At 53.9% G+C, this 18,930-nt stretch overlaps 7 protein-coding genes across 7 annotated transcripts; 4 read left to right on the top strand and 3 right to left on the bottom strand.

Moving 5' to 3' along the window:
• Positions 1 to 119: 119 nt before the first annotated feature.
• On the bottom strand, positions 120 to 3,626 carry BJX68DRAFT_192250 (sulfatase domain protein). Its single transcript, XM_071037412.1, has 2 exons — positions 2,892 to 3,626; positions 120 to 2,810 (listed from the first exon to the last, which is right to left on the bottom strand). The coding sequence occupies exons 1-2, from the start codon at positions 3,218 to 3,220 to the stop codon at positions 314 to 316; spliced, it is 2,826 nt and encodes a 941-aa protein (XP_070902693.1). The 5' UTR covers positions 3,221 to 3,626; the 3' UTR covers positions 120 to 313.
• A 798-nt stretch (positions 3,627 to 4,424) lies between these two features.
• Positions 4,425 to 6,308, bottom strand: BJX68DRAFT_263360 (flavin-containing monooxygenase; the record flags this gene model as incomplete). The annotated part of the gene is made up of 5 exons (XM_071044669.1): positions 4,425 to 4,885; positions 4,936 to 5,571; positions 5,617 to 6,015; positions 6,062 to 6,181; positions 6,230 to 6,308. The coding sequence occupies 5 exons, from the start codon at positions 6,306 to 6,308 to the stop codon at positions 4,425 to 4,427; spliced, it is 1,695 nt and encodes a 564-aa protein (XP_070902692.1).
• Positions 6,309 to 7,709: 1,401 nt separating this feature from the next.
• On the top strand, positions 7,710 to 9,390 carry BJX68DRAFT_229536 (peptidase S28; the record flags this gene model as incomplete). Its single annotated transcript, XM_071039055.1, has 1 exon — positions 7,710 to 9,390. A coding segment is annotated over exon 1 (842 nt), but the record flags the coding sequence as incomplete, so codon positions are not given.
• Positions 9,391 to 9,825: 435 nt separating this feature from the next.
• Positions 9,826 to 11,286, bottom strand: BJX68DRAFT_192184 (uncharacterized protein). The gene is made up of 3 exons (XM_071037411.1): positions 10,965 to 11,286; positions 10,703 to 10,918; positions 9,826 to 10,657 (listed from the first exon to the last, which is right to left on the bottom strand). Exons 1-3 carry the CDS (start codon positions 11,156 to 11,158, stop codon positions 10,051 to 10,053), a joined length of 1,017 nt encoding a protein of 338 aa, XP_070902690.1. The 5' UTR covers positions 11,159 to 11,286; the 3' UTR covers positions 9,826 to 10,050.
• A 167-nt stretch (positions 11,287 to 11,453) lies between these two features.
• On the top strand, positions 11,454 to 13,094 carry BJX68DRAFT_263357 (uncharacterized protein; the record flags this gene model as incomplete). The annotated part of the gene is made up of 9 exons (XM_071044668.1): positions 11,454 to 11,953; positions 12,001 to 12,065; positions 12,115 to 12,128; positions 12,172 to 12,331; positions 12,377 to 12,488; positions 12,535 to 12,574; positions 12,621 to 12,800; positions 12,860 to 12,960; positions 13,010 to 13,094. The coding sequence occupies 9 exons, from the start codon at positions 11,454 to 11,456 to the stop codon at positions 13,092 to 13,094; spliced, it is 1,257 nt and encodes a 418-aa protein (XP_070902689.1).
• A 355-nt stretch (positions 13,095 to 13,449) lies between these two features.
• Positions 13,450 to 16,739, top strand: BJX68DRAFT_192137 (uncharacterized protein). Its single transcript, XM_071037409.1, has 9 exons — positions 13,450 to 13,648; positions 13,702 to 13,756; positions 13,808 to 13,940; positions 13,991 to 14,586; positions 14,647 to 15,076; positions 15,133 to 15,267; positions 15,312 to 15,439; positions 15,486 to 15,875; positions 15,933 to 16,739. Exons 1-9 carry the CDS (start codon positions 13,513 to 13,515, stop codon positions 16,573 to 16,575), a joined length of 2,646 nt encoding a protein of 881 aa, XP_070902688.1. The 5' UTR covers positions 13,450 to 13,512; the 3' UTR covers positions 16,576 to 16,739.
• Positions 16,740 to 18,900, top strand: BJX68DRAFT_192168 (major facilitator superfamily domain-containing protein). The gene is made up of 5 exons (XM_071037410.1): positions 16,740 to 17,114; positions 17,167 to 17,301; positions 17,357 to 17,526; positions 17,582 to 18,655; positions 18,711 to 18,900. The coding sequence occupies exons 1-5, from the start codon at positions 16,904 to 16,906 to the stop codon at positions 18,756 to 18,758; spliced, it is 1,638 nt and encodes a 545-aa protein (XP_070902687.1). The 5' UTR covers positions 16,740 to 16,903; the 3' UTR covers positions 18,759 to 18,900.
• Positions 18,901 to 18,930: the final 30 nt, after the last annotated feature.

The raw sequence follows: 18,930 nt of genomic DNA, 5'->3' as shown, positions 1-18,930 counted from the left end.
GTATGTACAAACGCCGCCATGCTGATTGCGAGTGATGTGATATGCAACAAAATCAAGTCCAATCCATCCCAAAACAAGTCAAAAGAAAAATCGATCGTTGATCGTAAAGTACACGGACATATAGTGAGATACCGAGTGGGTGGTGATAAGGCGATGAGGTGATGTTGTTGTTGTTCAAGCGGTGAGGGAGATAGGAAATCGATGATATGATCATACCCAGGCAGATCTCTTACTTTCAATTAAAGTGTTCAAGGTTCAAGTCGAATATGCAAGAAAGGAAATCTCTTCTTCGGCGACGAGTCCTTGTTCTCGTTTATCGCTTCTTGTACTCGTATCGCCGCCAATTATCTGCAATCCACCACTCAGCCATGTGCGCCGCGTCGCGCGCCCAGCGAACGACCTCGGGCTCCCACGGCCGATCCTCCGGACGAGGACGACCAGGCGAGATAGTGATCGGAGGGTGAGGTGGCGGCGGGGGGCGATGCCCTGGATGGCCGGGTGGAGGCGGCGGACCTGGCGGGTGACGGGAGATCGGACCCGGAGGTGGAGGCGGGTGATGGAAAAGAGCATGCGCGGTTCGTCGGTCGTGCTTCTCGTCCTCGTCTTCTTCTTCGTCGTCGTGATTCCCATGGCGCCCCTTCTTCTCGCCATACCGATGCCAAAGTGCGTCGGTCAGATCGTAGAAGCTAAAACTCGTAATCGTGTCCTTTTCCTGCGGATCCTTTTCGATATCACTGAACCGCCACTCGACGTCGTCGATGAGCGGGATAACGATGCGCCACGCGGGCTTCGCTGCCGACCGCACGGCAAGCCACGACCCGCCGGTATTCATCACGCTGAACTGCCAGTCCTCCATTCCGTTGGCTTCCTGGTACAGCGGGCGGATAAGCGACTGGCCCTCGTAGATCCCGCGGATGTCGCGGGCGGCTTTGGTGGTGTTGGGGCCGAGCGATGAGGATTCAATGAGGAGATCGAGGATCGTCGGGACGATTTGCATTGAAATGACGGGGTCTTTGACCTCGACGGCGGGGAGGTGTGGGTGAGCCAGCACGATAGGAACGTGGAAGCTGCCAATGTGCGGGTTGTTGTATGGAGTGATGCCGCCGTCGTTGGGGAGCGAGAGGCCGTGGTCGCCGGCCATGACGAGCAGCGTCTCGTTCGCGACGCCCTTTTCCTCGAGGATATCCATGATCTGGCGGATCCAGCGGTCGCCGAAGCCGATCGTGTTCAGGTATTTATTCAGATCGTTGTTCTTGCCCTTGAACGACGGCCCAAGGATGTTCTCGTACTCGTCGTTCGGCATCCCCCACGGATGGTGCGTCGTTCCCGTCAGATGTGTCAAGAAGAGCCGGGAATGGTTCTCCTCGGCCTCGTCGATCGCGTCGCGGAGGTAGTCTGCCAGTTCCGTATCCGGATAGCCGTAGTAGTTGACCTCTTTATTTTTGAGCGGGTAGTGCTTTGCATCGGGCTTCTCGATGCGCTCTTTCGTGTAAATGTCCTCGAATCCCATCTTTGGCGTCAGTTTGTTCTGGTGATCGTACGTGTCTGTCACAGATTGCATCCAGACCGAGTGCCACGGCCAGGTGCGGTAGTCCTCTTCCTCGGTGATGTCCGTTTGATGGCTGAGCGCGTTGACGATGTGCGGCATGCACGGCTGATAGATGTGGTACTTGTACTCGCGGTTAAAGTCAGCAACGAGCGGAGTAATACCACAAACCGTCCCGGCCAAACTCTTGATCGTGTATGTGCCCGTCGTGAACGCATTGCTCGCGCTGATGCCGCCGTAAGACTTTCTCTCGCCCTCGCGGTACTGGTCGAAGCCGGAGTCAAAACCGGTCAAGAATTCGGCGGTGCGGGTAAGGTTTGCGACGGTTTTGATCGCACTCTCCGGCATCTCATTCCCGTCAAATGAATCCACAATTTTATTCCACATGAACGAGCCATTGCGCAGCGGAAAGACATCGCCGCGGGTACTCTCGAGCTTGAGGAGAATAACATGCTTGATATTCACGTCACCGCTCTCCAGCGTCTCGCGCAGCGACTCGAGCACCGGCTCCTGGAGGTTCGACAGATGCAGCGGATCTCTCGACGGGGAATAGTGCTGGCGATTCCCCTTCCAGTCCTCGAAACCAGGCAGCGTCTCCTCCGGCAACCAATCCCAGGCCGGCGGCTTCGTAAGCGCAGTTTGTCCCTCGAGCCAGACGTAATCCGGAATAAAACCCGCCTGTTCGCCGAGTGTCGCACGGTGCATTCCAGCAAAGGGAGTCAATGGCAGCGCGCCGGAGAGGAAAATGTACGACGGATATGGCGGGCGCGCGATGCGAAAGGCCGCGAGGAGGAATAGCGGGAGCCAGACCGCAACTCGTCGCCCGACAGGTAAACGCTTCTGCGGCAGCGGCTGGCGCTCCGCGGTGTTGAGCAGAAAATCCTCCTCATCATCGCTCTTATAATCCTCGTAATCATTAACGGCCATACGTTCGTAGATCTCAGGGTCCGGCAGAGGCTGGTATCGCTGGCGGATATTTCGGACGTATGTCGACACACGCGAGCAAATCGGCCGAAACACGAGCTTGAACGGCTCGGCAAGAACGTGGAGAATGCCGCCAACGACGCGGTGGAAAAAAGGAGCAAAGACCCAAGCAATTGCGGCGAGAATTGCCTGCACGATGAGGAATCCGGTTAGGCCGGTGAGGAGGGTGCGGATAGCCGCAGCATCGCGGTGAAACGACTTGGCCTGCCGCCAGTTGATCTCGGCGCCGGCGGTGAAGTAGAAGGAAATGTTTGCAGAGGCCATGCCGGACATTATGAGACTGGAAGAGCCAAAGAAAAAAAGGAAAAGTCAGTGATGTCACGACCTCGAGTAGGTGTGTGGGAGTGTGGAGTAGTGGTACCTGAACGGGATAACCAAAACGGCCCCAACGGCGTCCAACCAGCGCCAGGGGAACTTTTGCGTGAGGATCCGAATGAAGAACGTAAAGGCGACATCTTGCGTATAAAAGGTGAAGCCCCAGAGGAAGAATTTGTGGGCGGGCAAGGAGTGTAAGTGTGCGTAGAGATGCAGTGTTTTGGCGCTGAAGAGGGCAAGGAAGCCCAATGTGAAGAAGAAGCGACGGGTCCAGTTCCAAAAGGCGTCAAAGAAATCAATAGGCGACGACCGCAGACGGTTCCATATTGATGCGCAGCTGCGAAACAGCTTGAGGTTCTGGTGTACGGATCTCATCTTGGTCGTCGCGGTGGGTTCAGCGTGGAGGGCTCATACTCGAGAAGACGGTGTGGCGTGAAGGCGAGAGGAAATAACACAAGAAGAGATGGAGAGGGGAGGGGAAGAGAGTGTGTGTGTGAGAGTTGTTGAAAGACAAACACAAAGAACACGAGGCGAGGAGAAAGCAGAGAGAAAAGAGCAGAGCAGAGGCTGCGGTGAATTAACTCCACTGGACAGTCTGGGAGGCGCATTGTCTAGCGCAAACGTGGAGAGTCAACTTCATTTGGCCCCAATTGAGCTCAAGACTGGACCCTGAGCTGGCACCAGACCCTGATTGGCGACTCGCGTGGGCCCATTTATAGCACAACGGAGTCCCGAGCAAAGCTTGAGCAGTGCTGCCTGGGTTGGAACTGGGAAACGTGGGTGATGGTCTTGAAGATTATCCCGCTGCTTACCCAGTTTGCTGCCCACGCCTCCATCCTTTGAAAGTTTGAGTTTTGTTCGCCGTTACATGTCTCTTTGTGAGAGCAAAATTAGCCCGCGGGCCCAGTGACCACCTTCTTCTTGGGGCAAATTCGGCCTTCGCCGACTCGGACGACGGAGACTTTGCCCCTTCTCCACCAATTGTAACGTGTGAAATCTCAGCCTCGATGGCGGGTCGCGTGCCGGGTCGGTCATTGGCCGGGGTGCGTGCGGCTGTTTTGGCTGTTTCGGACGGTCTCTGGCAAATCTGGCACTCTCCAACACACAGCCATGCGATCAGCACGCGATGACAATGTCGGACGGAAAGCACGCCTTTTCGCCTGGAATTGCAGAACAAAGGTGATGCAATGATCAGCAGTGTCCAACCTGCTCTCCCGCCGTTGGAGACCCGACTTTGGTCTCGTCACACGGCCCTCGTGTTACTAACAGAAACTGCCCCACTTTTGTCCCTGATTGCGCCAGTTTGGCAGGCAGTCACGATACCACAGCAGCGCCAAGCCGCCCAGAAGCCAACCAGCCGTTTTGTCAATTGCGGAGAGCCTGTCCTTTTGCTTCCCAAGTTTCGAGAACTCCTGTTCAAAACTCAATTCCCGTTTGGTAACAATGTTCGAGTCTCAAACCGAGAATCAGATATAAAAATGGAACTTGAATCTGGCAGCCTACAGGCGAACCCACATGTCTCAGCATGACTAACCTGAGCTATTCAAATCAATGTTTGATGAGCTAGTCTGGTCCTGGTCTAACGCCTGCGCGCCCTCGCCCCCTGGAAATAATACCCCCCGAGTGCCACTGCCGCGCTCACCCCAACCAGCAGCGCTCCTTTGCTGACCGGCCACACCTCCTCCACGTATCCAATCCGCGTCTCCTTCTTCTGTCCAATGTACTCGCCGCCCGTGTCCCCTTGGATGAGATAATCTGTCCACCGCACCCGCGACAACTCCTGCTGGTACTCGACCACATTCCCCGGCCAGTTGTTGGTGATGCGACCCTCGGCTGTTTTGTACCAGCTCCTACAGCTCGGGTCCGCGAAGCTACTGGTGGCCAGGCGGGCCTGGAGCTCTTGGTTAAACTCGCGAACAATCTCGGTTCGTGGCTGGATGGCCATGGTCCGGCCCTTTGCTTTCGCTCGGATGATCGGATCCAACAGCGCCGCCAAATAGCGGCTCTGCGCTTCGATCATGAGGATGATCGAGTTGTGCCCTTTCGGAGATTAGCTTGGCTGTCACAGGGGCTCGTTCGCTAGCACCTACCGAGGTTCGTGTTGGGCCCATACAGCAGCCCAAAATTAGGCATGTCCTCCACCGTCACTCCATAATATGCAGTGGCACCTCCGCTCCAGATATCGGCTAGCTCACGGCCGCCTGCTCCGTAAAGCTTGATCGGATGCAGAAACTCGACTGTGCGGAAGCCAGTCGCATATACGATCAGGTCGAACTCGGCATTGTCTCCGTCGACCGTCTCGATGCCTGATTCCGTGATGCGCTGGATATCTCTCGTCTCGAGGTGTACGTGCTTCATATTCAACGCAGGGTAATAGTCGTCCGATGCGATGATGCGCCGACAGCCAGGTGGATACTTTGGGGTCAAGACCTCCCACAGCTCTGGCTTGTCAGGCAAGCCTTTGTGCAGCAAGTCCTTTGATACGTCGCGGATCTCTTGCGACATGGACGAGGCGGGCTGTACGATAGCTTCGTGGCTCTGTTCCCGCAGGTACATCATGAGCGCTCGCTTGCATCGTCGGATGAATGGAACACTGAGCAACGCCTTTTGCGCGGGATGAATCTCCATATCCATGCGAGGGATGAGCCACTGCGGCGTGCGCTGGTATACCGATAGGTGCGATGCCGTCTTGACCAACTCGGGAATGATCTGAACAGCCGTTGCGCCTGGCCTGTTAGTATCCTATGATTACAGAGCGGGAACTAGCGTACCATTTCCAATCACGGCAATCCGCTTTCCAGTCCAGTCATACGTCCAGTCCCATCGCGAAGAGTGCATGCTCTTGCCCTTGAATTCGCCAATCCCAGGGAGATCCGGCCATCGAGGTAGGTTCAGCTGCCCAACTCCCGAGATGAGGATATTCGCCGACAGCTCGTACGCGCTTTGGAACTCGCTCGTCTTGGCGCCCGATACGATGACCTGCACCTTCCACTGCCGCGTAGCGTCATCCCATCTTGCTTCCTTGACGGTCGTATTAAACCGGATGTGTGGGTATAGGTTGTACTTGCTCGCGACGCCGGTCAGATACGTCAGAATCTCTTCTTGACCGGGGTACTCGCGCGTCCAGTTGGCGTGCTGTTCAAAGGAGTAACTATACAGTGAGCTCCAGACTGCACAGGTTAGTCTCGGGTCACCCCGCAGGGATTGGACACGAACCATCACAACAGCACCCGGGATACTTGTTATCGCTCCAAGTCCCTCCAATGGAGCTGCCCTTTTCCAGAATAACAAAATTCCGATGGTTTCGCCGCAAAAGGTCGATTGCCATGCACATCCCTGCCAGGTTAGCACTCTCCTGCCCCGACTACCAGACTGGATACGAACCCGAGATGCCCGCCCCGATGATGACCACCGTAGACTGGGTGTAGTCAAGATTCCCGACTGGATGGTTGAATTTCACCATTTTGCAAGGACTATGGAGTATAGGACTGATGACCTCCAAGCTCACGGCAGCCGAAGCTCAAACAGCAACCCGCAGAACAAGAGCGGCGCGATGCAGAATATCCCCGGCAAACTGGAACAAAGAATACTGATAAAGCAGGGACCCAGGGCTTCTCCACGGTCTCGGTCGCGCCTTCCCCGCAGGATCTACAGACCTCGGCTGGGAAGCTGGGGAAGTGAGGAGGTCGCTTGGCGCGATGCCCTTACTCAGGGAGATCAACCTGCCAATCTCAAAGGCAGTGAACGCACCGTGCCATCCAGTGGCATTCAAGGAGCTCTAGGTATGATCCGGTGATGCGTTGATTAAATGGGCTGGGATGTTCGCGGTGATCTCGGTCTATTTTCGCGCCCAAAACACCAACTTTATATCTCCGTTCAAACATGGCCATGTGAATGTCGCACATGTCGGGTTTATACGAGCTCTTGCTCCTCTTTCTTGGCTGTGGTGAGTAAGGTTGTTTGTAGTCTGCTCTCGTCTCATCAGGCCATTTCCTGTCACTGTGGTGGAGTTCGATGCAGTGAGGTTCCCCCACCCTCCCTCGGAACCACGTACCTTGGTTTGCTTGCCTAGATTGAGCATGACGCGCAATCGGAACGTCCGAGCGCTCTTTGTTCCATCCAGGTCTTGATGCAACGCTGCGAACATCGAGTAGTGTGGCGAGAACCGTATTTACTGGAGAGCATCTCCTCGTTCAAGTTCTCCGTAGACCGTATAGACCACAAGAAGACGACCAGCTAACTCAGCTCAGCGTCCCTCTCGGGGTAATCCCGGTCACTTTCAACACTTGAAGTCTCTACTGTGTCGCGCCTTGCGTGCATTTTGGTGTTCACACCCTTCGTGATATATATCCGCATTCACTATGGACTTGATCGAGATCCCTGTTCCCCCCCCCCCAAAAAAAAAAGAAAACCCCTTCGATTCTTCCACTTCTAGGCCCAATGTTATAGCGCATTATTACTCCAACTAGGCGCAAAAGTCTCCCGCAAAGCAGGTTTTGATGGTAGCTCGCAAACGTCTCATCTCCACCGGTTCGCATGAAAGTCGGCCATTTTGCGACCGCTGTCTGACCATGACGGCAGGCAGTGACAGGCCGCCTGCATGAAGCGGCGAGAGGCCGGAGATCACTCACTGGACCCCGCTGAAGCTATCCACAAACAAGAACTCAGACCGAGCAACCGAGCGGCCTCGGCATTGTGTGGCAACGAATCAAACCTTGATCCTTCTAGAACTCTTCCATCCCAGCTCTAGGTTTCTGATCCCGCATTCTCTTTATATAGAGCTGTCATCAGAATAACAATGCACGAGATAAGCGCTATCTCTGCCGAATGCTTATCCCACCACGTCCTCCATGATGGGCGATGGCCCAAAGTGGACTAAAGCGCAGCCAAGGCGACGATCCCTGCGCCGCTGCTGACGCTGACTGACTGCATCGTCTGCATCTCCTGAGAAACACAACATCCCCTCTTCTTCTCCTCTCCCCGTCATCTCGCTCATTCGACCCAAGAGCGACAATGAGACTCGCACCTCTAACCCTCGGGCTCTTCAGCGCCCTCCCCTCCACCCAAACCATAGCATCATCAACCACTTATACAGCACACAACATCTCCGTCCCCATTGACCACTTCCACAACGAAACCCGGTACGCGCCACACACCAACAACACATTCAACCTGCGCTACTGGTTCGACGCCTCGCACTACGCACCCGGTGGGCCCGTCTTCATCATCGCCGCCGGCGAAACGGACGGCGAGGACCGTTTCCCGTTCCTCTCCCAAGGAATCGTCACGCAGCTGGCAGAGGCATACAGTGGCCTCGGCGTTATCCTCGAGCATCGCTACTACGGCGAGAGCTACCCCTTTGAAAACCTCACCGTTGAGAATATCCGCTTCCTCTCGACGGACCAGGCCCTCGCGGATTATGCGTATTTCGCGCACAACGTCGTCTTTCCGGGGCTTGAGGATCTCGACCTCACTGCTAGCAATGTGCCATGGATCGCCTACGGCGGCTCCTATGCCGGTGCAATGGTAGCTTTCCTCCGGAAACTCTACCCAGAGACCTTTCTCGGCGCCGTCTCCTCGTCCGGTGTAACAGCCGCGATAATCGACTACTGGGCGTACTTTGAGCCGATCCGGAACTACGGGCCGGCGCAGTGCATCGACGCGATCCAGACGCGGACGGATCTAGTCGATAGACTGCTCATCGGGAATCCAAAAAACGAGACGCTACACGCGCAGCTGCAGGCGGCCTTCGGGTTTGCAAACCCAATCAACAACACGGAATTTGTGAACCTCCTCTCGGGCCCGCTGGGTTCATTCCAGTCGCGGAACTGGGATCCCGCCGTGGGCTCGTATGAGTTCCGGCATTATTGCGATAACATCACGGCGGCGGAGCCGCTGTATCCGCCGAACAACGCCACTGCGCTTCTTCCGGCTCTCGTTGCGGCCGCGGGGTATAGCGCCAGCAACGGCACGCTCCTCGCGAACCTGCGGAATGAAATCGGGTACCTGAATCACACTGTCCAGTCGTACATCGCATCCTCTGAGTCTCCTACCAACCAATCCGTATCCACCGAATCCCTTCCAAAGGACGCCGGCACAAGCTGGACGTACCAGGTCTGCACGGAATGGGGCTACTTCATGCCGGGCTCAACGGTCCCCTCCTCAATCCGCCCCTTACTCTCACGGCTGATCACCCTCGAGTACACGGCGAACGTGTGCCCCGAGACATTCAACATCACCACCCCACCGGACATCTCGCGGATCAACAAACACGGCGGGTTGCACTTCTCGTATCCGCGCGTTGCGATCCTCGGCGGGATTGCGGATCCGTGGCGCGATGCGACGCCGCATGCCGAGGGTCTTCCGGGACGGGTCTCGACGGATGAGGAGCCGTTTCTTCTGTTGGATGTTGCCGCTGAGGAGGTGTGGGATGGGATCCGGGGGGGCGTGCATCATTGGGACCAGAACGGGTTGTCGGCTGAGGATGTTGGGGAGGGGCGGAAGGCGCCGCGGGCGGTTGTCGAGTTGCAGAGGGAGGTTGTAAGGTTTGTTGGCGGGTGGCTTGCGGAGTGGGAAGAGGAGAGGGGAGAGGGGGCGAGGGATGCGTTGTGAGCTGAGACTCGACGGTATATAGCACAGAGATGGATCTGCACTTCGGCTCGCTGAAGCGGATAGATATAGTATAGATTAGATATGTATGCACTGCAGGGATATCATATGGTCCTGGATCTTGGAAGTCTTCCTCGTCCCATCCGACCATCCAATCTCCTCCCCATCCTCCATTTAGCACTAAGTAGCTTGTGAGGTTCTACTACTATGGCATGTGGGCGCTGTGGCTCGAGTTATCGGGGTCCCATAGAGGCCGTGCGAACCAAGAGACGAAAGGGAAAAAGAAATCAGCTTTGACCTTGAAAACTGGTAACCATTGATTTCAGCTCTACTAGTAGGGTCATTGTCTCAAGCCATCGTGGGCTGGGGTTGCTTCTCCAGTTATGGTAGCCGAGATTGCGACGCGAATGCCATGCTGGCTGCTTAATTGATCAATTGTTTCCCAAATAGAGCTTGGTAGCCAGGTCTTTCAGTGATTGAACTGACGGCCCGAGCTCTCATTCGAGGCGTTTATGTACATTCTGATAGAAAAACGACAACTTTAAAACACTGAATAGCACACTATACAAACAAAATATAAAAAACTAGACAGAGAGTCACGCCTGGCTCTTCAGATAGGGAATGCCCGTCAACTTGTACGCCCGCTCCCCAAGTACAGGCTCCTGCACAGGCTTGAAGCGGTTATATGGGCACTCCTTGCCATCGCGCCTCGCAACGTTCGATCCCGTGTGCTTTGCATTCGGCCAGTGTGTTGTACCCAGCCAGTTTTCAAAGGCCTCCTTCTTTCTAACGAGGTCCTCCTGCGTCGCGTGGGCAACAGGCATGTAGCACGTATAGATGCAGAATCGCGGCGTCGACCCCTTTGGGCTGAGATTGTAGTGTGGTGTGCGCGAGTCCCAGAGGAGGAGATCACCTGGCTCAGCGCAGACCTTCACCCATTCGCAGCCGTGGTCTGCGAGCCACTTCATCCCGTTTTCGGTGTACCCGTACCACTCTGGCGTCCATGCGGGGATGCGCTCTTCGTCGGCCATGTCGCGGTGGAATTCCTCTGATAGAAGGTGTCCGCCGCGGCAGACAATAAGACCGCCATCTTCGGGGCCGTTGGGCAGCAGGTTGACGAGACCTTGGAGGCAGCGGAAGCCGGGCTTGGAGGGGTCTTGGTCTTGGTGGGGCCAGGGCTTGTTCGGGGGAAGGTCGGTGCGGCTGCAAAAGTCAGTGTTGTTTGAGTGATGAGGGATGAGAGCGTACTTGGGGAACCCAAAGTTAATTGCGTCAAAAGAGACGATGAGGTCCTTGTCGTTGTAGACCTTTTCGAAGGCATCGAGAACGCCGGGTTCGCTGCGGACGTCCCAGACGAATTTCTCGTGCGCGACACCATAGTGCAGGCACATGCCCTTTTCGCTAATTAGCGGCAGCTTGTCCTTGTGGACAGTTGATGGGTCATCTCGTTTGAAGCCAAGGTTGCTACATCATCAGTATAGTTTTGCTAAAAAGTAAGTTTCCGACTTACAAGCCCTCGAGCCAAGAATACATCTCGTCCGCATACTTGAGCGCGCGCTCCTTCGGGATAGCGCCTTTCACCACGGCAAATCCGTCACGCGCGAGGTCATCTCTGAAGTCCCCAAACTTCGGATCCTGTCCGTCGAGGCGCATGGCCACGTTCTGGGGAGCGATAGTCTCCGTGATGACAGTAGTTGCTGACATTGTTGAGTGTCGGATATAATACTGTTGCTGCTGATACTTTTCGATTGTACCTTTCCGTCGAACGCCTTATCCGAGTTTATACCCAGCATGGAGACCACTTGAATCATGGATGGTGTCGTGGTGTCGCCCACCGCCCACCGCCCACTTTTCCGATTCTCGCCACCTCGGCTTGGATGTGGAGGAGCGTGGAGGTGGAGGAGCGCGGAGGTGGAGGGGGGAGTGACAGCTCAACAAGTGGGCGCCGAGACCTGAAAATATGCGCTCCTCACGAGACGTAGATTCTAACCAACACACCATGAAGCCTAGCAGCCCATTTCGCATTGTTATCGTCGGTGGAGGCATAGCCGGGCTCACGGCTGCCATAGCGCTGCGGGCTCACAACCGGCGAGTCGTCGTGCTTGAACAATCGCGACTGAACAAGGAGATTGGTGCGTTGATCTCGCTACAGCCAAACGCGACTAAGATTGTATACAATACATGGGGACTAGGTAAGCATCTGGAAGATGCGCGTGGGTTGGTCGATGAAGGTTTCCGTGTGTACTCGACCAGCGGAGAGCTCGTGAACGAGGTTCCGTTGACAACAAGGACCGAGTATGGAGCAAACAGAATAATGTACCATCGGATGGACCTGCATGATGCGCTAAAAAAGGCCGCGCTCTCCACGGATAGGGATGGGGATCCTGTTGAAATAAGAGTCTCATCACGCGTGGTTGCGTGCGATCCCGTCAAGGGGACCGTGGAGCTGGCAGACGGTAGTCTAGTCGAGGGCGACATTATCGTTGGCGCAGACGGAATGTAAGTCATCGAGTCCCTACAGCCGTACTTGCTGACAGCTATTCCAGACATAGCGTGCTTCGGAAGTATGTGTTAGACAGAGACGTCACTCCTCTGCCGACAGGACATTCTGGTAAGACCCTCGCTTCCCGTTAGGCAAAGTGCTGAACTAATGGTGGCAGCGTATCGGCTGATGGTACGTACCGTTATGGTTCAGCAAAGGCATGCTAACAAGGCAGATTCCTTCGGACGTTCTTGAAGAGCAAGAAAAGGAATTCTGCAGCAAGATCAACCCGCGCAGTCCGTTCACCTCAATGATGATTGCGCATAACTGCCGCCTGATTATGGGTCCCGGCAGACAAGGCGATGTATTTGGAATCGTCGCGTTGGTTCCTGATGGTATGCCGTTCAAATCGTTGGAAGAGCACTGTTGACCTTTTATAGAACAAATAAACGAGGATCCCAACGAAAAACAATCCTGGGTTGCCGAAGGCAATCTCGGAAAAATGCTGGATACGTTTTCCGAATTCCCTGAATGGATAACAAGCATTTTCAAGTCAGTCGCTTCCTCGATCTCCAAAATATAGCTAACTCCGGCATAGACACTCAGCAGACCTTGGTTTATGGCAATTGCGCGACATAGTATGTATATGCCTGGATCAAGGAATAACTACACTGACCTTATTAGGATCCTCTTGAGAGTTGGTCCCGCGGACGGCTTATCCTGATCGGCGATGCCTCTCATGCGATGCTACCCACGCAAGGCCAAGGGGCCAGTCAGGCCGTTGAGGATTCCGAAGCACTAGGCGCATTCTTTGCAAATATAACAGCCGCTCCCGCGCTCGAGGAGATTGAACGAATCTTCCAGGTACGCAAGCTTAGGTTCCTGTGTCCGTTCCCCGTCCATTCGGTGCTAATCTTGCCTAGGATATATTTCAGAGCCGGCAGGCGCGTGCAAGCCTTATCCAGGCATACAGTCGACAGGCTGCTAAGCCGGGTGCGACAAAGGGAGGAAAGACTGTCACGATGTCAGTAATCCCGCGAAGCCGCGTTTTCACTGACCAACGGGATCCCTAGGAAACTGGACGAGTTTATGGCGTTCAACTGCATGTATAACGGCGCCAAAGAGTGGCTCCAGAGACAGGTAGACTCGAAAGTCTAAGCTACCGTCAACCGTCACAGATGTCGTCGTTTGGATGAATCAGATATGTGGGTTGTTCCCGCGTGTGTTTGTCCTGCGGAGAGTCCATGGCAGCCCCGCGATCACTGAGGTCAATTTCTGACGGTATCAGCTTCATCGCCCCCGATTAGACACACCGAAGCCGGATAAGGTCTTGTGTTCGGTCAGAAAGTTGCTTCGTCGGTCAAGCGCAAATAATGGAAGAGATGAGAGTTGGGAGGAAGATTTGAAGCTGGTCGGGAGAAAGAGTGGCTGATTCGGGTTAGCGTCGGCACAACACTGCAAGTGGTCCACATGACTTGCCGACAACACACTGAACAACTCTCTCTTGCACTTCCTCAAATCTGCTTGAATCTTCTGTTTCGTTCAATGTATCTTCACTATATACCGGATTGTTCCAATGTCATCAAGTGATGGTTCAATGTCATTCCCGCGCAAGTCCCCGCGCGTCAGAGACGCGACTAGCCTCCACCAGTGCCCCCACTGTGACCGGGCCTACGAGAGGCCTGATCATCTGGCACGTCATTTAGATTCTCGTAAGGACGTCTATATCTATCTCTAATCGCTCCTTCTTCTGACAAGGGGTTAGATCGGAACGAGCGAACCTTCCAGTGTCCAACGTGCCACCGTGGGTTCAACCGTAGGTGCGAGCGCGCCAAGAGATGCCCTCCATTGCATTGCTGACCAGTCACAAGGGATGTATTACAACGGCATAGGTTAATCCATACAGACGGAAAACTCATCACCAAGCATAAAGGACGAGTCTTAGAAGCCTGCGAAGAGTGCGCGGTTGCCAAAGTGAGCTGTGATAACAGCAGGCCTTGCAATGTGAGTCCAGTGCCGAGAAATTGTACCGTTCAACTCTCATTTCTCTCCAGAGATGCCAACGGAAAGACGTCCCGTGTATTCCAAGAAAGTTTCGTCGACAGTCAACCAAGTCCATAGCCACCCCCGCATCAGAGGCTAACACGCCACAACGGCAACCGGGTGACGGGTTTATTGAGGACATCGGCGCTTTACCATCAGTGGAGCACACAGAGGCTGGGCCCGATCCTTACCAAACACTAGTGGGTTCGGTAAATAGGGATAACACAAATGGTATTCTGGGTCCAATGGATTCTCCAGTCCCACCCTTCTCAGATCGCATCTCGAGCCATTATATACCCAGCAACTCCCTCGAGGCGTACGAGGTAAACGAGTTCCCAGCTTTCTTCGAGCAGGTCATGATGCCATCAAATCCCTTTCCTTCGGATGACGTTTCCGACGTGCAGCACCCAAGAGGTGTGTTTGATTTCATGTGTGAGCCGGAATTCACGAGCCCGAACGCTGGTTTATTCGGCTCGGATATATTGATGGACTTGGACAAGATACTAGAGTTCAATCCTTCCCCTGCGGCAACGAATGTGAACTCGGAATTCTCGAATGAGGACCAAAGTACGAAGCAGCGGGTAGCTGCTTTTCGAAAATCCCTTTGGTATGTTGTTAAGTTTATCTCTCGAGCTATCTTATTGATTTATGGGTTGACTTCTATCAGGCTTTGGGTACCTCAAAAGAATCAGAATGGGTTCAGCGAAGAAGCACACATACCGCTTCGCGACGGAGATATGACCGCAACTATCTCATCTTTGCATAGGTCTCGCCTTGAAGCACTAAATATTCGTGGGAAACTAACCAATCAATTACGAGACCATATCTTTCAGCTAATTTTGAGAACCGCTGGTACACGCCTCTCTGTGCCCTCGTTTCCGACCGCAGAGTCTCTTGACGCGCTTATCAAAATCGGTATCTCCAAGAGAACAGAAACGGATGCCTGGATCCATCCATATACTTTGTACCTCCAGGATTCAAGACCTGAGCTCTTGACAGCCTTAGTTGCGGCGGGATGTGTGTGTTCTGCTATACCATCAATCAGTAAGACCGGCGTCCTGCTGCTAGAGATTGTCCGGGTTAGCCTTGCCCAACTTGTAAGTGCACTCTTGGCTTTTGTTCGCGAATTCCGCTAATTGATATGACACGCAAGGTCGAATCTGACAACAGTGTTCTCCGAGACCTACAATATTTCCAAGCCTCCATGATGTGGCTCGATATCGGAGTGTTCTGCGGTTATAAACGGAAGATGCAGATAGCAGAGAGCCATCTGCAACCATTGTGCACTGTAAGTACGCCGTCACATAATTATTCCACCTAACATGCTTTCAGGCTTTACGCAGAGCCGGGGCGTTTGATCGTTCATTCTATTCCCAACCCACCTTTCGTCAAGAGCTTCACAGTGGAGAGTCGTTAGACAGTGTTTGGTACGAATGGATTCGACAAGAGTCATTGAAACGGTAAGTATTTTGTATTGCAAAAGATCGCATCACTGACCTTGCCTAGACTAGCCTATCATCTATTCGAGCATGATGTAGAAGCTGCTACTGCCATGAATCGACCTCCCCTTACCAGCTACACGGAATATACTTTGCCATTTCCTAGCGCTCGTGACTTATGGCTAGCGCCAACAGCGGCGGACTGGAAGCAATTGTGGGAGACAAAGTATTCGTATGAAGCCCCTTTGGGTCTGTCTCTCCGAGAAGCACTTGCCGATCCGTCAGTGCTCAAACATCTTCCATCCAATGTGGACGAAGGAGTGGTCAACTCGGCACTCTTACATGGTCTCATGAGCCAAGTTTGGGAGTTCCGTCAACAAGCGCTGCTCTTGGATAGCAGTCCTTCTACGACCCGCGCGGTCACCCGACTCTGGCTGCAAAGCAGACAAGAAGACCTGTGAGTATATCTTCATCACCCGAAAGAAATGTGGCTAACGATTTACGTCGCAACTAGATTGAGTTCTATCGACGCAGCGAAGCAGGACATGACAGGCGCCCCGGCAATCGCGACCGTGTTTAGCGAATTTTCCAAGATGTATCTGCATATCAACTTCGATTCGATCCAGCGCTTTGCCGGCCAGTTCGGAGAATCAGAAGCTCGCCAGGAATATCCGCGACTCCGTGATTGGAGCTTGACAAAAGAGGCTCGCGTTGCTATATGGCATGCTGCGCAGGTCCTTCGTGCCGGGCGCCAGGTGCCCCCGTTCCAACTGCGTGGGTTCGATGGTCTAGCTATCTACCATGCCATTCTGGTGCTTTGGGTTTTCGGACTACTCCGGTGCGGCGAGAGACAGCGCGAAGATCTTGTTGGTCCACCTAGTGGTCACCAAGAGCTGCTGATAACCCTTGACGGCCCTGAAACCGAGCTGACGAAATCTTTCATCAATCGGGATATTGGCCAGCCGGGACTGACTTTCGAAAATACCACGCCCGATGGAAAGAAGGAGTTGATAGTCTGTCCGCTTCGCAGTCCGCGTTTGGTGATGGATGTAGGGCGACAAGTCCTCGATAGCAACTTTCCTGAAGGAACGGACAACTTTCCTCCACTGGTCGATAATCTGCGTAACCTGATGCGCGATCTAGGAAACTTACCATAGCCGGCATCTTACGCGGCAATCGTTCTTCACAGATCCTTTCGCTCGGGATGAGTCTTGTGACTACAGCGCAGCTAGTGACGTTCCGTTCACTCAGGTTCAATCCTTTTCTCCAATGGAAATGTGTTCGGTATGTGGGCAACAAGTGAGTGGGGACAGGTCGCCCACGCCTCGGCTCCTCCACATCCGGTGGGCAGCCTCAACATTTTTCTCCATTCCTCTGGGGTCTCCGCATTTTGGTGGACGATCGTGCTTCGTGGGGCCTGTCATATCCCCAATGACAGGGTAGATAAATCGCCTGATATCTCTGGGGGCCGCACTGAATCAGGCCATGCATCGCACCATGTCGAGGCCAATTGAGGAAAAGACTGTGATCGAGCTGGCGGAGAACGTGGAATCTGGGAAGCCGGTGGCGGATCACGTCCTGGTCAACGCCGATGGAGAGGTCCAGCAACTGCCAGTGCCCAGCAAGGACCCCAACGATCCGTTGAACTACACAAAATGGGAGAAGATTGGTATCATCGTCAGCTGTTGCTGGTTTTGTGAGTCAATCTGAAGACGATACTTCAGCTAGGCGCTAACGCGTTTTGTCAGCAACCATGTCATTGTCCTTGGTGGGAGGCTTGGGCCCGATTCTAGATGTCTTCTTCCAGATGTACTTGGCCACTGGCCATACTACTGATCAGGTAGTCTGGCTTACAACGTTTCCAGCTCTTTTCGTTGGTATTGGTGAGTCAATACTAAGTCTCAGCATTTTATGATCCCTAACCAGCTGCTTTGGCAGGCAACTTCGTCGTCCTTCCGTTGGGTCTCCTGTACGGTCGGCGATTTATCACTATCGTCTCGACCATTGTCCTACTTGCAGCAACGATCGGATGTGCGGCGTGTAATACCTGGGAGCAACACTTCGCCCTGCGAATCATTCAAGGCCTGGCAGCTGGAGTGACTGAATCGGTGAGGGTACTTTCCCGTATTTTGCTTACCAGAGCTAACTTCTTTAAAATGATAGATCCTTCCACTGGTCCTTGCTGAAGTGACATTCGTTCATCAACATGGAACAGTGTACGGATTCTACTGGGCAGCACAGAGCACCATTACTGGACTTCTCAATCTTGCCGGTTCCTATGAGGTTGCCGCTCTGGGATGGAGATGGTACTACTGGGTGTATGCCATCGCGGTTGGACTTGGCCTAATTTTGATGGCCTTGTTCGGCTTCGAGACCAAATATCAGCGCAGCGGCCAGTTTCTGAACGGCCGCCTAGTCGTCACTGATCAATTCGGGGTGACTCGCATGCTTACGGAACACGAGACTCAAGAATACCTGGAGACTCAAGGACATCCTGGCCGTGGTGATCACATACCAGAGGAGCTGCGTCCGAAGAAAACGTACCTGCAAATGTTGATTCCATGGTCATCTCCAACAGAAAGCCCCTGGACATTGATCCCGCGTACTACCTTCCAAATCTTTGAGGCGTTCATTTCCCCCGGAATTCTCTATGCAACGCTAGTCTCTTCCGTCGTCCTCGGCGCCTCAATTGGCATGTCTCTCTCCTACAACACAGTCCTTCAATACAATTACGGCTGGGCACCGAAATCTATCGGCTTAATCAACCTCGGCGGTGTGTTTGGCGGCTTCGGCGGCATGCTCTACGCGGGCTTCTTCGGCGACAAATTCATCCTCTGGATGGCCAAGCGCAATGGCGGAGTCCACACCCCCGAGCACCGCCTTCCCCTGCTAATCTTCCCCGGCGTTCTCGGAGTAGTCGGCCTCCTCCTCTACGGCTTCACTGCGAACGGCAGCGCTACCTGGGGCGGACCTTATATGGGCTGGACGCTATTCCAGATTACCTTTGTCTCGGTGCTGATTCTCTCGACGTCGTTCGCTGCGGAGGCGTGGGAGAAGAATCCCGGTCCCGCGATCGTGGCTGTTGTCGGCGTGAAGAATATCGTTGCCTTCGGGTTGAGTTATGGGATTAATCCGATGGTCAACATGTATGACTATCCCGTCGCAATGGGCATTCTCGCTGCGATCTGTGGCGGAGTTTTCTTGTTGGGTGTCCCGGTTTACTTTTTGAATCCCAGGGTAAGTTCTCTTGGTTGATATCTTCATTGTGGCATTGGGTACTGACCTCCGATAGTGGCGGCGATGGATGGATTTGAAGGAGCGGAGAAACGCAGCGACTTGATTACTTCCCACTTCTCGAAATACTTTGTTGCATGCCAACCAAGTGCTTTTTGAACGCTTCACTAGCCTCTGGATGTTTCAACCGTGTTGCTACCAGAAATAATGAACGGGCCTCAAACTTTATCACTCTCGTTAATGCCCGCTATCAATACCAGCCCCGTTGCATATATAAC

Source organism: Aspergillus pseudodeflectus (genome assembly GCF_044049435.1).
Source record: "Aspergillus pseudodeflectus strain CBS 756.74 chromosome Unknown BJX68scaffold_7, whole genome shotgun sequence".
NCBI lineage: Eukaryota > Fungi > Ascomycota > Eurotiomycetes > Eurotiales > Aspergillaceae > Aspergillus > Aspergillus pseudodeflectus.
This window is presented reverse-complemented; position numbering and strand designations above follow the sequence as displayed.